The 12,556-nt window shown below is 41.9% G+C and overlaps 1 protein-coding gene across 1 annotated transcript in view; it reads left to right on the top strand.

The window, feature by feature from the left end:
• Nucleotides 1-7,574: 7,574 nt before the first annotated feature.
• The window catches only part of NEB (nebulin), a gene marked incomplete at both ends in the record, with an annotated part of 130,749 nt that continues 125,767 nt past the window's right edge, over nucleotides 7,575-12,556 (top strand). Inside the window, 2 exons of the mRNA XM_082001335.1 lie at nucleotides 7,575-7,607; nucleotides 11,916-11,960. Of these exons, the coding sequence (XP_081857461.1) occupies nucleotides 7,575-7,607; nucleotides 11,916-11,960 (78 nt within the window). The remainder of the gene's footprint in view (nucleotides 7,608-11,915; nucleotides 11,961-12,556) is intronic.

A 12,556-nucleotide genomic window follows, 5' to 3' on the forward strand; every position in this document is an offset into this window, starting at 1 on the left:
AGAACGCTGAGGTGCTGGAGCGTGTCCAGAGAAGGGCAACGGAGCTGGGGAGGGGTCTGGAGAACAAGTCTGATGAGGAGCGGCTGAGGGGACTGGGGGTGTTCAGTCTGGAGAAGAGGAGGCTGAGGGGAGCCCTCATCGCTCTCTACAGCTACCTGAAAGGGGGTTGTGGCGACGTGGGTGCTGGTCTCTTCTCCCAAGTAACCAGCGACAGGACGAGAGGAAACGGCCTCAAGTTGCACCAGGGGAGGTTTAGATTGGATATTAGGAAAAATTTCTTCACCGAGTGGTCAAGCATTGGCACAGGCTGCCCAGGGAGGTGGTGGAGTCACCATCACTGGAGGTGTTCAAAAAACGTGTGGATGTGGCACTTTGGGACATGATTTAGTGGGCATGGGGGTGTTGGGTTAACGGTTGGACTTGATGATCTCAAAGTTCCCTTCCAACCTTGGTGATTCTGTGATTCTGTGAACTTGTCAGTTCCAAGGATTATCCGTAGTTGAAACAGTTAAATTCCCTGTCAGATGGAAATGTTCTTTCCTAAGCGAAGACAAAATTACTGACAATGCATGTGCTCCTAGCCTGTTTTCATGCAGAAGAAAAAAGGTTGGCTTAATGTATTGCCATCTGTCATGTCGTAAAGGCAGGTCTCAGAGAAATATATATATATATATATGTGTATATATATATATATATATATAAAAATTCTAAGGCAAACACTTGCATTTGTCTAACCAAGCCCTTTACTTCATATTTTTCAGTGAAAAATGTTTCCTCACTTGCCACAATACTTCTGTATATCAGACCAAAATTCACCTACCCCCACTGCAGAGGTCCTGGGCCACGGATCCTCACAGGTAAACCCTCCTGTAGGTAAGCTCTTCTGGATGCTGACTCTGCAGTAGGTAAGGTACTTGTAGAACAACCTCTCTTCTCATAGCCGCCTCTGTCAATAAAACATCAAAATCCTATTAATTTGGAGATTTTGAACAGTCAGGCTTCCACTCGTGCCTCACAGTTTCATGTGCTAATAAAGCTTCTTAGTAGTTTCAAAGCAATTACAAGAGAGAGATGTTTGCACGTGTCTGCTGTATAGAATGAATTTTTTTAAGAGAGAAACACATTGTTATGTTTCATGTCCTCATCTGTCAACTTTGCACCTGCAGCTTATGAAGAGAAACCTTAGACCACTAAAAATGCACAAGTTCAACTTACTTGTGTAAGCTCTTTTCCTTGAATATAGTTGAAGTTCTTGTGATGTGGATTTGCATGCTTCTAAAATGATATGCCACTTTTTCCGCATGATAATTAGGAGGCATAAAATACGGCAAACACTGATAAATAAAGATGTTTAGTCCTAGGAAAGCATGTCTTTTCCTTTGCTTGTACACTTAAAACCATGTCTTAGTTACTAGGCTGCATGACAGTAACAGAAGTTGCAGAGATGTATGGCACGTATTCAAAGTGCAGATATTTCTTTGCTCAATCAACACTACGCTGCCAACTTAAGTGACATACAGATTCAGTACTCAGTTCCCGAAAATGGTTTCCTCAGATGCTCCTAACACCGTAGCAAGTCAAATCCACTGAGGTTCCCTAAATCGGGATAATGCCCCCTTAGCTATTTCAGTCGTGGTATCGGTGAGTACCTTTGCACCTGCCTTCATCATCATGTCCACTTGGGATCTAGAAACCATGTATAGTCAAGCCTGTATGGGGTCTTAATCTGGTGAATGTTCTTTGGCAAAAAATTCAAGATAAGGGTCTACTACAATGTTCACGCAGGCATGAGTGTCTTTAAATTATGCTGGCACCGTCCTGATGTGATGACTGCAACTTGTAATAGGTCATGGTTCATTGCCCACCTTAGAGGACTCTCTCCCACCTGTTAGGAAGGTACAATAAATACTGGATAACAGTGAGCCCTTGTAAGAACAGCACGGTGAGGGGAAACCCTTACCTAACTCCGTTTTTCGCTCCCTTTTTCATTATTAGCAGATAATGAAATATGAATAGAAATTCATATTTCTATGATTCGTATTTTCTACACCTGTTTTCTCTATCATTTGGATCCCCAGAGTGCAAATACAAATATAGCTTGTGGACCTCCCGACAGAGGCTGGTAACAGCTTATCTAACAAGAATTACTTTATTTTTAGGGCTCTGAAGCTTATGTCGGGCTCTCCAGCTAATGCTTTCCCCCCAGACTAAATGGCTTTCACGTTTAAGGCTTCTTGATTGCTACAGCATCTTTCTGTCTCGTGGGTTGTCTATCGTAAGCAACATACATTTCACGTCTTACAATCTCCAGTGCATTTTTAGATTTTTGATGGAGACTGCACGCTAAAGGAAAGTTGTGGACACGTGATTAGCTTAGGTGAGAGCCTTGTAAATGCTAAAGTACAAGGGTTTTTTTTCCAGCTTTCCCGTGCAAAATCTGGTAGGCAGAAAGGAATGGCGAAAAGAATGAGAAGTAGCTTAATAATGGTAGGTAAAAAATAGACACAATGACAAAAATATGTATTAAAATATGTCCTTTTTCAATGACACAATGCTTGTTAAATTCGGGTGGTCTACTGATTACCTCAGGAGGTTAAATATAGTACCCATGACGTCAGTGAGTTTATCCACACAAAGGGCAAGACACGGAGAAGCCTGTGTAATTTTCAATCAAACAGAAGCAAGGATGGATAAAAAGTCTCTTGAGTCTTGAAGTCATCTTCTTCAAGAAGTCATTGCAGGCTTGCAGTTCGATGATACCTGCTGCTGGGTTTCATGATGTGGGATCTGGCCTTGGCTTATTAAAATTCTTCCAAACTCTACCTTGGGACCTAGGGAGTGATGCACCATAAAACAAATACAAGGGAATGCATGATAAAGACAATACTCTAGTGTCACTAACTGGCAGGGAAATTGGAGAAAACTAGAATTTCTGTCTTTTGGGGGTGAGCGGTTTGCAGTGTGGCTGCCCTGTGGTCCTTACATACTGATCGTCTGTATTGATCAGGTTCCAGGATTAGCTTACGTATTTTCCATAGGTGGAAGATTGCCTCCCAAAACAAACTAAATGCAGTTCTAGAAAAAAACAGTGAGTTTTTGTATGTGAATGCTGTGTGGGTTAGGAGAGTGAGTATACATAGGCTGCTATTTCATAGTTCTTGTATTATATACCTTCTAAATAAATCTAGAGACGGTCACGTGTTATTTCCTTCCTTTCCCCTTGCCCTGAGTGGATACTGTTTGATAAATAGGACTGATTGAACTTAATATTTTAAAAAGTTAAATAAAAGAAAATATTTTCTGCTTTAAAATTTTGGGCCATTTAAATGCAAAACAACATCTTTCTCTTAGTCATCTTGCACCATTCTATCTTTTTAGTTCAAAACCTCTGAGCATATGCATCAGAACTGCCAGGCTGTCCCCTACAGCAGAATTTTCCTAATGCCTTTCAAACATTTGTCCCCCAGAAAATCAAGTTGGTATTCTCAGAATATTCCAGCAAACAGTGACTTGAAAACTGAGTCACAGACACAAATTGTCACAATAAAGCAAATTAAAAAAAATGAAGGGCATATTAACCATTAGTATTCCATTTACCTCATGCATGTTCTACTTCAGCGTGCAATACCTGCTGATATTTTGGTATGAATATGTATCGTTGGCATTTTAACGGTCCTGAGAAGTGAATGATATGAAATACAGCAATGAGCATAGGAGGTTATTTCCACAGTGAAGACCAACGTATGGACATATGTGAAGACATGCGTGCATGTGTTTAGGTATTATATATCAATATACAAATAACAACTTAAATATAGCCAGGTATGTAAAGATCCATTTATTAGCATGTGTTGTACGTAGATAAAAGCACTTGAGCAAGTGAACACTAAATTTTCACCAATAAAAGCCAACTGGGGCCTGGAGTACAAGTCACAGAAAATGTAGCAGTTTGGTTTTCTTTCCAGTTTTACACAAAAATGAAGCTAGTAGTGACAGTTTTGTCAGAGCTGCTCCCTGAGATTTGGAGGTGAAGGAGCAAAGCAGCAAATGTAAGAAGTGAAGGAGTTGCCGGCAGCCTTAGGCGACCTAAGAGTGGTCTCCTCCCCTCTTCACGTTCTGATGTCAGAACAGAAATCTTATCTTCTGTCCAACTTTTCATTTCAGCACTAAGACGTTTCGTTCTTAAACCCCTTCCGTAATTTTGGTGGGTTATTCCACGCTTCGTTTCCAGCCCTCAGCTGTCTGCTGCTAAAGATCTGGCATGTTTCACACCAAAGATGGCTGCATTTCAGTAGCAGAAAAAGTGGTACTCGCATCCTGCATGTAATTTTGGCCTTGTTTAGTGTCTTTCTAAATAAGATGTATTGAACAGCACTGTAAAAGAATCTGAAGGCGATGTTCTAGTAACCTGGGAGTTGTAGAGTACACACTGAGGGAGAAAGTGTTTGCGGGAACTTGCAAGAGAACTGCACAGAAAATTGCATCCCGTTTGAAAATGGTTGCTAATTTTGTCAGAATAACCAGCAGGACGGAGGAATACAAGCTTCTGCTGAGCTAGCAAACCTAATTTAAATCAGGTGATTGGAATGAGGCATAATAATATCCAATAAGGTAGCGGTGACTAAGGGGGAATGCCATTTACAGGAAGAGCAATGTAAAGTACAACTGTTGAGTCTGAGAAAGAGGCTTTGAACCCAGACTTGCCGAAAAGAACCAAGAAGGGGGACGGGGAGTCACTGGCTGTGGTGCTAATTTTGGCATTAACGGAGATTTGAGATGGAAATGACAACAATGATTTACATGTTTAATAAAAAAACCTGGCCCTTCACTACATAAAAGTTTGTCACCACTCTATGTAGATGTCACATTATGCATCCAATCAACTGAAAAGCAGTAATTTGGAGAAAAATGACTGTCAGTTATTTCTGGAATGCACACACAGAGGATGTGGATTGGAGAGCAGAAGGTTAAGCTGACATTGCTCTCGTGAGACTCCATCAACATGCTATATTAATTTCTGGATATCTTCAAAAGTTGTTAAGAAACTGAAGGACTTTTAAATAAACAGAAATAAGATTAAATGGGGAAGGATTGCCTGGTGAAGCAAAATGCTAAGTAATTGAAAACATATAGCTTGCCTAAAGGAGAAAGGGAAAGATCTACAGCTCTATGCAGAGTAGAAAATACTTGGCAGTAGTGAATGAGATATGATATTTCATCTGGATATAAATATTAACTTCTGGAAAGAGTTAAGGAACAAGAAGATGTCTCTCAAGGGCTCCTGACAATCATTTATTTAATTATGTTCTATAGTATATGAAAAGAGATAATTGTTGATATTGGCTTTTAAATGCACCTCCTTGAAGAACTGAAGCCAATCCTATAATATGAATCAACTAGATGACCCAAGAGGTCACTTCTGTTATCATCACCATGATTCTACTCCGTACATCCTATAATTCTTGACCTTCCAAAATACTCTCTGCATTAGAACTGCTCCCCTGTCGCGTAATCTGTTTATCATGTATCCTTAGCTTCACCAGGCATACTGTCTGTTAAAGTAGTCAAGTTTTCACATGTTTCTGGGTCCATGTGTTCAGCTGTGTAACATTTCATAAGAAGTGATAAAACTATTGACATGTGACTTGCATCAAGCTGATAAAGCACCTCGGGTATACTTAAGGTATGAAATTAAAGACAGACTTGGAGTAAAAATTTAGTTCAAAGTCCAGACTCCTCTCTCCTTTCTCCAAAGTTCAGAGATTCTTGAATTCGGATAGTTTTGATTCAGGTAAAATATAGGAATGAAATTTTCTCTGTCAATTCAAATTCATTATTATTAGTAACTCTGAAAAAAGTGCATGTTTTCCATCTGGGTGCTCCCTTGGATTTGCCGAGGGATACATTTCAGCAGAGACGTGGTGAGGTTCAGTCAAGCTCTGGTGTGTTTTGGGTTTCCTCGGGAGCACAGAAGTGCCCAGCTCCTTTTTCCTTCATGTCGCTGAGAACAGGTGGCCTCCTCCGGGGTCACCAAGTATATTTAGGGCTGAAACTCGAGCGGGCTGGAGCCAGATTGGCTGTGCTAGCCACATGCGTAATTAGGAGCCGATGCACCAGGCTCACCCTCGCCCAGTGCTGCTCAGGAGGGAGGACTGGAGAGGCTTTGCTCCTGAGGATATTTACTAGATGATGCTGGTAAGAACACTTCAATCAGGTTTTACTTCTTTTCCTTAGAATTGGATCTTGACCTGTTTCCTGATTCTGTAGCTTCTCGGGAGTAGTAGTCATGCCTTGCCCATGGAAGTCAGATTTTCTGTCTGGATGACTGCAAATTCGAGTAAGAGGAAAGGACCTGGAACTGTGTTTTGGAAGTGTAACTGAAGGTTATAATTGTGACAGTTTGTGTAGATTGTATCCTTATATGCAATCCCTACTTCTTGGGTTTATTCATAAACTTTGGCCTACTTTTTCACATGCCACGCCACTTATTAAGTGAGTTATTCTTAATTTATTTTAATCGTTACCATTGTGGTTTAACAAATCGGGGTTTTTTTTTGGTAATTTTTCTCAACACATTGGAACTAAAAAGGGACAGTATCCTATGTTCCTATATTTATCCTGCATTACTAGACTTCACTTGCCTCAGAAGGAGTTGCAGTTTAGCCAGCTAAACAAAACCACCCCGTCATTTGGTAGTATTAGCTTACACGGCAAATATCTTTGGACTCAGGAACAGCTGTTCCAAAGCCTCATCCCCTACCAACATCAGAAACAGGGCTGTAGCCTCTGGTGGAAAACTGTAGCTTTGCCTCATAGCAAAATCATTGTGTTAATTAATTCATTTAGAGGTTTTTCGACTGTAATCTGTACTTTGTAATTCAGCTGACTGTATGGATTTTCATATTTTCCAGGTCTGAAGAAATAGAGAGAAAAAAGCCACAAGAGCTACTCCCCCCCAAGCATCTGTATAGGCTCATGCTGGGAAGACAGAAATTGCCTCATTAACCTAAGGTCACTTAAAAAAAAATTTACAATCTTTTTCTACATTACGCTTTTGCTTGTGAATGAATATAGTAGAACATACAGATAAAGCTCCCTTCAAACAGGAGCTTGAATAATCTAATGAAATAGTACAGAACAGTCACAGAGAAAAGAAAAATTTTTCAAATAATTTTGTTGTAATGAAAAAAATCAATTCATACTTCAAGAAATCTCTTTCTCTGATTTTTTTCTTTTTTATTTTTATTGAATTCCTATATAGGTGTCACAACTATTAAAATAAAGTATTTGTCCAAAATTGTAATTTATATCAGTATGTTTGAAACTTAATGCAGTGCTTTCCCCTAATAGTCAGAAACAAAGTAACTTTAGTTCTCTCCGTTGTTCCAGTTCTTTCACTAATTTGCCAACAACATTGTAATAACGTGACTAATTACTAACCGTGACCCAGGCGCTTTACAAACTTGACCAGTAGCTTCCCGTAGTCCTTTCAGTCTTGGGCTAATACTGTATATTCACACTTTCATCCGCTGCGTGACCAGTGCGTGGGGGAGAGGCAGAAGAATATCCTCAAAATGGAGGAAGAAGAATATGAGGAAGTTGTGGAGGTAAGAAGAAAATCTGGGATTAGGAATATTTGTTTCCTACCTTGTAAATGAATATATTAATCACTTTAATGGATGTTGCTTATGAAGATAGAAGGTTACTTGTTGTTTGCCCGCTGAAGATTAGGGTATGGGTAGATATCTATTAAATGGTTTGATCAGTAAAACAACAACAACAACAAAAATAGTTACTTGGTGGAGCAAAATCTCTCTGGTTGCTGTCACAGTTACTCTGTTTAAAAAGGGATTGTAACCATCCCACACCCCCATCGCGAGGTTTTGTGGTTACTCTTCTGCATAATTATAGATGCAGTGGGCCATCTCTTTTCCCTCCTGGCTTGCCCTCTGCCATCCAGTCCATGCTAGAGAGGATGACTTTGGAAGCCACTTTCTAGCCTTACCGCTGTGCCCACTGCGATGCAGAAATGCAGCACTTCTGTGCACCGAGGTACCATTAACCAATTTAGCCTTAGAAGCTGCAGCAGCAGAGCAAAATTTAAACCTGTAGATGTCCGTGGAGTTGCATCAGGGATTAAGTTGCCGATAGGTCATTTAAACCCACAGTTATACGCCGAATTATTTAGTCTCAGCAATTTGATTAAAAGAATCCCCATGAACTGGGGGGAACCCACAGGTTACTATTATGAGCCAGCGTGTTGTTGCTCACTCCCCCCCTGCCCTAGTGGTATGGGAGAGAGAATTAGGGGGAAAAAAGTAAAATTTGTGGGTTGAGATAAAAACTGTTTGATAAGACAGAAAAGGAAGGGAAAAAAAATAATATACTGGATATACAAAGTAAGTGATGCGCAATGCAATTGCTCACTACCGATGCCCAGCCAGTTCCCGAGCCCCTGGCCAACTCCCCCGGTTTATATACTGAGCATGGTGCCGTATGGAGTGGAATATCCCTCTGGCCAGCCTGGGTCAGCTGTCCCGGCTGTGTCCCCTCCCCGCTTCCCGTGCACCCCCAGCCTGCTCTTCTGAGAAGCTGGGCAGTCCTAGCAACTACTGAGACCATCAGTATGTTATCAACATTATTTTCATCCCAAATCCAAAACACAGCATTATACCAGGTAGATTAACTCTATCCCAGGCGAAACCAGGACAGAGTTCCATTGGAATAATGATTTCGCTATTGAAACAGTATATGAGGTTAACAAATGGTGTGGTCTTACCTGCTGCATTATTACTATTCTGAAACGAAATTGTGTGTTATGAAATACATAAGTGATTATAACAAATCGCTCAGTGTTTGAAAAGAAGAAGATGATAGTACAAATGTAGACATCTTGCAACTCTCTATCTCCACGCTATATCCAACGGACTGCTGCTGTCGGGCAGTGTTACAGCATTGAGCCCTGACTGCTGACTTTATGAATTTCAAATAGTGAATAAGGTCAAATGGTTTGCCAGTTAAATTAGTTAAATGTCGTTTGGAAAATAAGCGTTACTGTTCATCAAGTCCGTTTTAAAGACGTTGCACCACCCAAAGACACCAGTCCTTCAAGTTTCCTATTTCCATGTTACTTGTAATTGCCTTTATGCTTCCTGAGCATTAGGTGCTCCCTGTAACAAAACGCGTATTTATTTGCTGTCAGTGTTTATTTGTTGCTGCTGGAATTGTGCTGTGTTGGGCTCTTTGTCTACACGGCTCTGTTTCATTTTTTGATTTTAATTTTCAACCACCGCCTTGCTGTAACCACATCCCTTGGACAGACCGAGATGGTACTGCTTTAGTAGCTTCCCTCGAGATATTCCTAGTGAGAAGTTAAATAAAAAAGAAAAATAGCAGCTGGTACCATTGTAAGAAAGGCTTAGGCTGACCAGAATTTTCTTAACTAGAATCCCACTTCTATATGAATCGCCTATTTTAAACCTGCAAGAGTTCTATCAGAAATTTATCTTCAGAAAGAGTAGAAAAATATTGCTGAATAATGAGCGGCTGACAAAGCGAAGAGGATTTTCAGCTATTATTTTTTCTTTCTCTGGAGTTATTAGCCTGCACTGGACATTGCAGCCATTTGTGATGTGCAAAAACCCACAGTGAACGACACAAACCTTTGCTGCTGATTTACTCGAGGCTCCGTGGAAGGTGGATCAAACACGGTGTAGGGCCGGTGAGCAGAAATTCTCTCAAAACAGCCCAATATGAGACAGCTTGGAAAGTATGGGCTAGTTACGTGAACCTAACCTTGAGGAACAAGTTTGGGAAAAGGGCTTGAATTTTAATTAGGTTTTTTTTTTTTTTAGGGCTTGATTTAAAGGGCTTTCTGTTCCTGCAGTTTCAGCATGTGACCCTGAGCAAATCATCGCTCAGGAGATTTTCAAAGATAAAAACCGCATTTTACATTTTTCCTTCCTGGAAGTCAGTGGCAAGTTAAGCACCTTTTGAATAAGATAGCGGCTGTTTACTACAGCGGTTGGAGCAACATCTTTAAACGTTTGTTTCTTCCTCCATTAAGCAGCGAGGGGAGATGGAGGGGGCGATGCCTCGGGGCGGCGAAGCCACGGCGCGGCCGGCTCCCCCTTCAGCGCGGCCGGCTCCCCCTTCAGCGCGGCCGGCTCCCCCTTCAGCGCGGCCGGCTCCCCCGCAGCGCGGCCGGCTCCCCCGCAGCGCGGCCGGCTCTCAACAGCGCTGCCTGCTCCCCGCAGCGCGTCCGCCATCTGCCGCGAGGCGGCGCGGCGCTGTGGCGGGCTGCTGCGCTGGCGGGACGGCGCCATCGTGCGGCCGCCATTTGCTGTGAAGAAGCAGCTTCATGAAAAGCAAGAGGGAGAGCCGCACATGGCAAGGAAGGAGTGCCAGCTGCGGACCCTGGTTAAATGGGTGATGGACGGTGGCCGTCAAGATGAGGAAGGGAGGAAGCTCATGGTTTTCAGCAACAGGAGGAAGGTTTGTGCTCCACCTGCGGATCTGCCACTTCAGAGTCGGTGTAGCACCCTGGCAGCTTCTTTAGGCAGCTGGAGAAAGATTCATGGGCACAGCCCTTGTGCTTATGGATGGCTTTAACCACCCCAGTGCCTGCTGGACGGGTGCATACGCCTTATGGCTGGGCATAAGCAACCTAGGAGATTTCTAGAACGTATTGAAGATAAATTTCTTGGTGCAGCAGATTGATGAACTAACTCTGCTCTGCTGGACATGCTACTTACAAGAAGGAACCTGTGGAAAATGTAAAGGTCAAGGACAGCCATGGCTGCAGTGACCACAAGACTGTGGAGTTGAAGATTCAGAGAGTGAGCAAGATAAACAGAATTACAGTCCCAGACTTTAGAAGAGCAGATTTGGTCCTGTTCAGGGACCTGCTCGGGAGGATCCCGTGGGAAACAGCCCTGGAGGGCAAAGGGGCCCAGGGGAGCTGGGTCATCTCAAAAAAATTTCCTCAGAGCAGAAGGATGGTTCAGTCCAATGTGCAGAAGGCAGACACAGAAGAAGGCTGGCATGGATGAACAGGGAGATCCTGAGGGAGCTCAAACACACAAAAGAGAAGTATACAGAAGGTGGAAGCAGGAGCAGACCACTTGGGAGGAACATGAAGATGTTAGACATTATAAACTCCACAAGCCATTTCTAAACACACGAAGGACGTGAAGGTCATGGAGAGCAAAGAATGTTGATTTATCAAGGGCAAATCATGTCTGAGCAAAATCATTGCTTATAATGAGTTCGCTGCTGCTATGGACAAGGGGAAACCAGTAAATGTTGCATATGATAGCAGTGACTACTTCAGGAAGACCTCTGAAACAGTCTCCCATAGTCTTCTTATCACCAAATTTATGAGATGTGGGCTGGATAGTGGACAATAAAGTGGTTGGAAAATTGACTGGGCTGCTGGGCTCAGAATTGTGATCAATAGTACAAAGTCTAGCTGGCAGCCAGTAATTACTGGAGTCCTTCAAGGATCTGTAGGTAGGAACAACTTTGAGGACAGCCTTAGGGAGAGAAACCTACCGCAGTCCTCTCAGCATATTAGCAAACACTTGGAAAATCCTGTTTTTTTGAATGACAGTTCTTCTTTTTGGTGTGGTTGTCATTGTCTTCCCTCTTGTGGGTAAAATTAAATAATGATCCTTCATTAATTACTTGGGAAGACAATTCATTAAAGAATGTACAGAAAAAATCCAACCATTAATGCAAAAAATGAACAGGGGTTCAGAATTACTAAGGATACAAATGGGACTACACAGGGACCTATGAATTACAGTCCTATTTCTCCCAGAAGTGTGTTTTTAAAACAGCTTAAGAGAAGCTATAATTTTCTATTTTGTATGATCTTGCCTAACAATGATTTTTTTTCCCCCTTTCTTTAATAGTACTACATTGAAGAAACTATTATTGAGGAGGGTGAACCCCATGAGGTAAGGTCCTTGTGATGTTGCATGTGGTGTATTGGTGCATGTAATTAATGCATAATGCTTTTGTATTCTGAGGACTAATTTTTCATTTTCAACACACAAATATCACTGAACAGTTGCTTCTTAATACTTCATTTCCTCTGCCAGACTCTTTTGTGGGATCATCTAGAGGACTTCTAGCTTGTTCTGAGTATCCTATGAGTTTCCATTAGAAGGAGTCGTGGATGTGTCCATCAGAAAAGCACTGTGCTAGTTTCCGTCCTGCCCTGTGTCTTGCTGATAGTCTTCCCTCTGCTCCTACCCAGCAGGTGTTTGCACAGGAGCTGACAAAATGAAGCAACAGACTACATTAATAACAAGAAACACAGGCAGGAAGATTATTAGGTGACATATTGACAAAAATCCAATTCTTGATGCAAAATCCAGTTATTAGTGTTAAAGATGAGCAGAATTATTGAGGATGTGAATGTGACTAGATATGTACATATGAACAACAGGCACATACGTGCATTATACTTAATCTTGTTATGTTCTTTGTCCAGAGAAGGGCAACGAAGCTGGTGAGGGGTCTGGAGCACAAGTCTGATGAGGAGTGGCTG

Source organism: Phaethon aethereus, assembly GCF_964289735.1.
Source record: "Phaethon aethereus genome assembly, chromosome: 6".
Classification (NCBI taxonomy): Eukaryota; Metazoa; Chordata; class Aves; order Phaethontiformes; family Phaethontidae; genus Phaethon; species Phaethon aethereus.